Source organism: Anneissia japonica, unplaced genomic scaffold (genome assembly GCF_011630105.1).
Source record: "Anneissia japonica isolate Jap-2015-1 unplaced genomic scaffold, ASM1163010v1 scaffold288039_len1115542_cov189, whole genome shotgun sequence".
Taxonomy (NCBI): Eukaryota; Metazoa; Echinodermata; class Crinoidea; order Comatulida; family Comatulidae; genus Anneissia; species Anneissia japonica.
The window spans coordinates 596,830-605,578 of record NW_022726160.1 but is presented as its reverse complement, the minus strand read 5'-3'; the positions used below and the strand labels follow the sequence as shown (position 1 = coordinate 605,578).

The 8,749-nt window shown below is 34.1% G+C and overlaps 1 protein-coding gene across 1 annotated transcript in view; it reads left to right on the top strand.

The window, feature by feature from the left end:
* LOC117113049 (transport and Golgi organization protein 2 homolog) overlaps window positions 1-7,656 on the top strand; it is a 12,552-nt gene extending 4,896 nt beyond the window's left edge. Inside the window, exons 3-5 of the mRNA XM_033256274.1 lie at window positions 3,216-3,369; window positions 4,271-4,363; window positions 5,773-7,656. Of these exons, the coding sequence (XP_033112165.1) occupies window positions 3,216-3,369; window positions 4,271-4,363; window positions 5,773-5,917 (392 nt within the window). The 3' untranslated portion in view covers window positions 5,918-7,656. The remainder of the gene's footprint in view (window positions 1-3,215; window positions 3,370-4,270; window positions 4,364-5,772) is intronic.
* Window positions 7,657-8,749: the final 1,093 nt, after the last annotated feature.

Here is an 8,749-nt window from a genome sequence, read left to right as displayed (position 1 = left end):
CTAAGAACGAACGTTTATCGCGCATAATCTGCTGAATGTGTTTTTACTGTTAAAAGCATTAAGTTTCTGTACTTTCCTTATAAGGGCTATATTATCGATAAATATCCGGCAGACCAAGTTTCTAAGAACGAACGTTTATCGCGCATAATCTGCTAAATGTGTTTTTACTATTTAAAAAAAAACAGTTATAAATGTTATCAATACCAACTTAGAAGAAAAAGTGAAAGAAATGAGCAAATGTTGGGCAGAAAATGGAAGACAACTATGGCACAAAATTAGATTTGGGTATTCATGGCAAAATCAACGAGTTATTTGAAATTTATTTACCTTATAGTATTTGTCTGGCCGGTAGTATATAAAGAGGTAGAGCAAAAGCAACAATGCCTGATGGTGACATGTGATACGTCCAAACATGTCGTTTACTAGTTACGTAAAGTTCACTTTAGTATATCCTTGTTATGTTGATCACATGAAAAAATACATATCAGAATTATATTACAAATTTTATCCCAAAGATAATTTTATTAATTTCTTAAGATCAGAAAACATCTCTAATTTAGTCACATATATTTTTCGTGCATTTAAATAAATAAGTGTTTTGTTAAAAGCATTAAGTTTCTGTACTTTTCTTATAAGGGCTATATTATCGATAAATATCCCAGACCAAGTTTCTAAGAACGAACGTTTATCGCGCATAATCTGCTGAATGTGTTTTTACTGTTAAAAGCATTAAGTTTCTGTACTTTCCTTATAAGGGCTATATTATCGATAAATATCCGGCAGACCAAGTTTCTAAGAACGAATTATCGCGCATAATCTGCTGAATGTGTTTTTACTATTAAAAAAAAAAACTGTTATGCCATACTTTCAGCAATACCAAGCCAGAAGTCTGCTACTATAGCAATAGATCAGAGATTAACCCGGTTAAATTAGAATCTGGTAAGTAACAAACTGTTGGGATAAAATACAAATACATGCCAGTACAGTATACTATAGTGTTTATACATCAACCCACCATTTAGAAGTCCTCACAGTACACAATAATAGTGACCAAGTTAAATAATCAGCATAGTGTTATGTAGAGTGATGATGATGATGATGATGATGATGATGGTCAAAAGTATACTGTTTTTGTTTTTACTAAGTGCCGTGGCGCTCATTAGATATATTCTGTTTAAATAAGCATTGTGGTGCTTAGTTTGTAGTTAACCATACATATTTGGGATACTATTTAACAGCTTTTATCCCACATACTAAATGATAATATGGCAGCTGACTCTCAATGAATTATAGTAAAACTTGGCTTAAGCTGCCCCTGACCAAAATATGTTGTATTGTACGTTGTAAATATTCGCTGGTTGAATAAATAAATGAAATAAATAATAATAACGTAACAAGCCATAGGCATACATTCAACACATGCATGGAAAGGACCACTTCAATAATTTGCAATAAATGCCACTCTCGATTAGGCGACGCAAACTTCCAAAATTGGCATGAGTGCCGCTGTGCTTATTTTGATTATTTACAGTATGTGTCTGTCTATCTGTCTGTTTATTTTTTAAAAGCATAAATTTAATTCCCTAACTATAATAATAATAATATTAATAATAATAATAATAATAATAATAATAATAATAATAATAATATTAATAATATTAATAATAATAATATAAATAATTATATTAATAATAATAACAGTTAGAAACAGTAATAATAACTTAAGGCTAATTTATGGTTGGTCATTAACATCCGCCCTTTGTTCAGTTATTGTTTTTTCTTGCTGCTGGGTGACCATAAACACCCTCTCCTCAGCAGCCATTGACACTTGATGGAGTTGTCAGTTTAGTCGCTGACGGCTTGAACGAATGGAGTTTTATGTCATACCCTGTACGTTCCTAAGTACATTAAACTAGCTACCGGTACCGTATTCTTAACTATTAACCATGTTGGCTAAACTACCACCCCCCCCCCCCGCACTCCATCCCGATATTTAGGAGTTTCGGGGCCAGTTCATGAATCATAAAAGTTGATCAGTAAAAAAATGAGTTTTAAGAAGTGATTTAATTGTATTGATAGAATGTGAAGTGGGATGTTATTCCAATTGGTTGGAGAAGCAACTGAAAAAGCACAATTGCCATGGATGACTGTGTGAGTGTTTTAAGTGTGTGAAAAAGCCCTTTCTAGAACGTAATGACCCTGTACGTTCCTAAGTACATTAAACTAGCTACCGGTACCGTATTCTTAACTATTAACCATGTTGGCTAAACTACCACCCCCCCCCCCCGCACTCCATCCCGATATTTAGGAGTTTCGGGGCCAGTTCATGAATCATAAAAGTTGATCAGTAAAAAAATGAGTTTTAAGAAGTGATTTAATTGTATTGATAGAATGTGAAGTGGGATGTTATTCCAATTGGTTGGAGAAGCAACTGAAAAAGCACAATTGCCATGGATGACTGTGTGAGTGTTTTAGGTGTGTGAAAAAGCCCTTTCTAGAACGTAATGTTCGCTTGGTGGAGTAATCAAGTATTAAGCTTGTGATACGAGGTGTGTTGCTATGCCTGGACTTAAATGTAATAAAAATAATTTTGAAAATCACTCGTTAATGAACGGGCAGCCAGTGAAGTGAATGAAGAATTGGTGTTACTTGATTTTAACCAGAAGTACAGTGAATGAACTTGAGTTTTATTCTCATTGAGGAAGAAATGATTCGAATTAGCATGTGATGATACTATTGTAACTGTTGTCTCAGACTACTTATAGTTCTAAGTAAGTAAACCACGGGCTTTCCCAACAGGGCTATGAGGCCAAATTGGTATACTCCATTTGATTCACTTTTTTATTTAAATATTAAATATTAACAAATCAATGTTGGTATACTATAAACAATATTGCTTTCAAGTACCCGTGATCCAAAGATGTACATTTAAAAAGTCCTTGCCTGATCAAGCTGACAATTCGTAAATTTAAGAAACAATATTAATGTATAACGATTGCACTGCGCTACTGAATTCAGTATCGGCGTTCCATAAATTCACGGCGTTCACGGGTTCATTAAAATACAGCAGTATCTTCTCCATTAAGGTGTTCAATAAATGGGTGAAAATAGTTTTTGATTCAAATCCAAGACCCTTTTATTACATTACTGATACATTCAGTTTCCTACCAATAATTTCTCTCGAAATATTTGTTCATTTGTTGTCTTTACTCTAGGTTGCTATGGCCTCTCCAACACTGTATTGTCCGAGCCCTGGCCCAGGGCAAAACGTGGTAGAACATTTCTTGAGAAGCTCCTGGATGACAACCCAAATATCCCCCCAGAAAAACTTACAGAAAAATTGATGGCTTTTGCTGCAAAGACAGAGTGGTTGGTAGAAAAATTATTGCCGTATATAGAAAAGCATTAAACAAGATGGGGAGCCACTCAATGCCAAGATATAGAAACGGACGATTTCACGCCGTTTTACTCTGTAATATTGGATCAGATTCCTTTAAACAAGTTTGTAAAGATTTCTCTCGGCAGTTGGGCAGATTTCTCAAAAAATTTCAAAAGATTGTAGAATTTACTACATCAAATATATGACTAAATTTTGTCACAGCACAGTATTATTACATCACAGAAAACCAAAATTTTAAAACGTCATCAGATCGTGAATGTGATGTAGGACCTCAACAAACACTGCAAAATAAGGTGGCAGATTTAAAAACAAAATTCCGCGCAATTTTGTCCCGCTGACACGTTTAGAAGTTAAATATGTTTAGGTTCCAGACGCATTTAGCAATAAATGTTTTTAGGTATTTGACATCATGACATCGAATACCTAAGCACATTTTATGCTAAACCCGTCAAGATCCTAAACACACTTAGCTGTCTAAACACGTTTAGCTTTTAAACGTGTCACCAAAAAGCGGGAAAATTATATGGAGCTTTGTTCTTTTTACAGTAATAATCAGTTTTTATCTTAATGTTTTATGATATCTGTTATTAATTCTAGTTGCCCTTCTAGTAGCCCTTAACCGGCTTTTTGGAGCCAGTGTTTTTTTAGGCCGTCTAATGTCGGACTTAACCCTTGGGGATATCTTCAAACTGTTTTTATTTATGACTTTAATGGTCTAACAAACATTAAGGGGTCGAACCTCCTAGGCAAACTTGGATGAGATCCTCTGTTGCTATAGCTCCCATGCTACTTTTGATTACTGTATGTAATTATTTAGCCGACGTGATCGTAGTAGCAATGAAGACAAAAATGTATACACTTTCCTTGTAGTTTTCCTGATACACGAGCCGTTTCTACGTTTGAGGAGATTTTAGACGTTTTACCAGAAATGGTGTTTGCTGAAATACCTGTATTTGGCACCAGGTAGGCTTGTAGACCATGTTTGTATACTTCATGTGGCTATTTTTGGTATTCTTGTTTGTTAGATTTATTATTTTTCTTGTCTCTCAACAGTGTGATAAACATCTTACTGCTAAGCATTAGGTTATTAATAATGAAATACCTTTGACAAAGGCATAGACTTTGTTTACTATAAATTATTTCATAATCTTGTATATCTTTTGTTTTTTTTTATGTATGTTTTATGTAAAAATGGTTAGTTTAGGAGAGCCACTTGTGGTAATCCTCAGGTGATGAACATCAGTTTTGTCTTGTATTGTTTTTACCTGTATATAGAATAATAAAACAAATCAGAAGAAGCCCTGATTTTTACAAATTAAAAAAATTATGGGAGATAAAAAGAAATTACATTCAAAAAAAAAACTTTACCAACCCTAGTAGGCTGAAGTGCAATCTTCCCCTATTTGGAAAATTGCTTTCTGAACCCCACTTCCGGCTCTACTTCGAATTTCATGATCCGCTACTGTTTAATGTTGTTCTTTTGTGGCGAATCTTCTATCAATAATCTTATTGGTGAAATATCAACTATAAATCACCCTGAAATTGAAAGAAATTGAGGAAAAAAGAAGATTACATTCAAATTTTGACTCTAACCATGCTAAACCCGACCGTCGAGAAGTGCAATAGACATACAATACCTCAGCCCCAACCATTTCAGTTCAATTCAATTCAGCTTGACATTTGTTTACTTCCTTTTTGAACAAAAATGTACAATACAACACAATTTTCAATACAACACAATTTTAAAAAATAGAACTTTTACACTAGAATGATTCAATAACAATTTGTTGTGTATACGATAACAAAATAATTTAACAAATAAATTCAAATGACTTCATAATCATAGAAAAACGATAAAATCGTCGTTACTACCACGATATATCGTTATCGAATCGTCCTAGATTAAAACCTTATCTTATTTCTTTTATTTTCTATATGAACAAAATTGCTTTTTAGCTGATAATTCGGCTGACAACCGATTCCAAAAGAACACAACGCCACGAAGCACTCGCAACAATGGCTATGGTAACACCATTGATTGTTAACGTATAAAGTAACATTAATTAAACTATTATTTTTCACGTTTGAATAAATGGTGTTGGGGTGAGGTGGTGCTCAGGCATCATGAACCCCCTGTTTACGCCACTGACAATGGGCCTTTCTGCTAAGCCCTACCCCTTGGTATTGTTGCAAGGTCCCAAAAAACAACAGCGTAAATGGACGTAAACATGTTCGTATGTGACCACACGTGTGATTGTAGGACATGCGCGTATTCCTGGCCTTGTTCTGATTGGTCAGTTGTTAAGTTTGATTGACACTCCGGAAATTTCCATTATCTTTGGACTGTAATGCACGATTTTCGTTAATTTCAGAACTACTACTGTCATCCTGATTGACAGCAATGACAAAGTAACATTTACGGAGAAGACCAGGCTTGACCCAATGGACAACTCGCAAGCAAAATGGTTTTCTAAAACACACGTTTTTAATCTGACTTCCCGTCATGAGAAGCAATAAAGAAGTTGCAGAGAAGCAATAAAGAAATTGTAGAGAAGCAATAAAGAAGTTGTAATTACAAAGAACAAATAGACAGTTTATAACCTCGTTGTCATGATTTTAACTGTTTGTTCCGGTAGTATTATAAGTGTAAGCATTCAACTGTGCTTGAATCTACACATACGAATAGTTGACGAACTGAAGGAATCATGTATGCCATAGGCATTTATATTAATGAAATGTATGCCTCAATAATGCAAAGGCTGGTTGTGAGCTGAGAGGCACCAAACTAAACCAAGGGCGCAGATCTGTTTTTTTTTTGGGGGGGGGTCATTTCGTGAGACCACACCCAGCCCCACCATGGTTGGGGCTGAGGTTCGAAAGTTTGAGGAAATAGTACCTCTAGATGGCCGGAAATGACACTCTTATAGTAAAATTCTTCATCATCACATCACCATTATTTATCATGATCTTTTATGAGCGTTTTCCGCCAACAGAGATCTAATTAATGTGTGATGTACCATAGAATAAAAAATTTAAAACATTGTCTTCGATGTATACACTGCACCTACTACCGTTTGTCCACACCCACTTCAGCCCCACCATGGTTGATTTATAAGCGAATGTAAGCATTTCCGTGCGTACACACACATACTGCATGTAGAGCATAAATGTTTTTCTTTTAATTGTGTTCTATATTCTTAAATGTTCAAATAATTTCATTTGGTTTCTGTAAATTACCGTATGTATACTGACCGAAAATTGGTTCAAAGTGTAGCAGAGGCGTTGGCTTGCTTTGCTGCGTTATCGGACCGATGACGTCGGACCTTCGCTAGGTGGTGCGGCTGTCTGGGTGTTGATAGTCTTCCCTGTCGAACAACACCCAACGACAGGGAGGACAGCTAGCATTCGGCTGGCTGTGTTGCCTTTGGCGGGGGTCTGATGGCGTCGGTTGGTGGCGTTGTGGGGTGAGTTAGCGTCTTGATTTGCTTTGCACGACTTTTCAAATCAATTCTTATATTCTTAGTGTTTAATTTGATTGGCGGGTGAGCAATAATGTAATTTGAGTAATGTGCAAATCTCTTTAAAATAAAGAATTTAATTTTATATTTTTGTTGCTTACATTTTGTTCCTATCTGGATACACCGTTAGGTTTTGTCTAAGGCGTGCAACTGTTATGAAAGTATAATCCAATAAATATTGTATTGTATTGTTATAGTAAAATTCGTTATCATCACATCACCATTGTAGTCAAAATTAAGCACAAACGAATTTCTCATGAATATTTCAACATAATATAACACACCATGGCTGGAGCTAAGGTATGAAAATTTGAGGAAATAGTACCTCACCCTAGCCGGAAATGACACTATAAAGAGCAAATGCAATCACTTTGTTTATTCTGTATATGGATAATAATTTAATGCTAATAATAACAATAATACGGAAAATAACATTTTAATAATTATAAAGAGCAAATGTAATAACTTTTTTATTTTGTATGGATAATAATTTAATGATAATAATAACAATAATAAGAATAATGAAAATGTAATAACTATAAAGAGCAAATGTAATAACCTTGTTTATTCTGTATGGATAATAATATGATCGTCAAATATGATTTTTGTGTTTTAAAAAAAAATCATTTGTACAACGTAGGCCTATCAAACATAGTTTTCCCTCCGTAGCCTGGCTTTAAATGTGATGCCGTTGCATTTAGAAGTTCTTGAATAAAAAACCTGCGAGTTTTTCATGTGTATTCAATCAAGACGCAATCATTACTTTTCATAATAGTTAATTCAAATTTTAATTAATAATAATGCGATTGATAAAGATACTACATGATATATTTTTGAAACATTTTGAAAAATATAATATTAAAAAAGTGAGGTTACTACGAATCACTATTATTACAACTTTTTAAGTATGAAGAAAGTAGGCCTACTGCATGGTTTTCAATATAATTTCAAATGAACATTTCAGTTTTAATTTTCTTTTTCTTTTTTTTTTTATCTGGTCTACCTGATTATTGATACTTGTACTTATTAACCAATAAGATATGATGTTGATTTCTGTAAGTTCATTTTGCTACTTAACCAACATTGTAAAACCCAAAGTTAAATCTGTTTAAAGCTTTACGCTCTACAGGAGAGGAAAAAAATTGATATGTTGTTCAACAGATTTTTAAGACACTGAAGGGGCCTTTGACGAAAAACCCGGGATTGTTCATAAGGTACAATGTTTTAATGGAGTATTTAAAAACATAGGGAGGGCGGAAATTATGTCAACAAATCAACTTCTTTTATTACTGCGTATACAGCATAAATACGTGCCAAAAAATAAGTGACAAATTGAATATACTGTATGACCTAAATAATGTATTACTAACTATATATTAAGGGGTAGGAACGTCATTCAACGTAAGATCTAAATGACCCGCATACTCAACCTAACCGAACTATGCATCCTGGGGTAGGGACCATTTATCTACAAGTTCTTTTTAATAGATGTTGTTTTTTGTGTACTCTCTTATTTCTTGTTTTGAAGAATGCACTGCCCGAGGTAGACTGGGTTTCAGTCCCTAATTTTGTCTGTAAAAACTATCTATACTAGGAAAAATCAATAAATTATAGACTTGTGGCAAGTCTATGCCTGAGGGTTTGTGACGTTGTTTTAACAGCGTAGTGTCCAATGATAAATTGATTGATTGTTAGAAATGTTTTGTTGAGAAATTCTCTACCTTTCGATTGAGTTGCTTCATTGTATCAGGAGAATGTCTACATAATTATGATAAAGGTTGCTGTTGATTGGTGGAAAATTGCATGTGGCTAGGTGTGAAATTGTTAATAA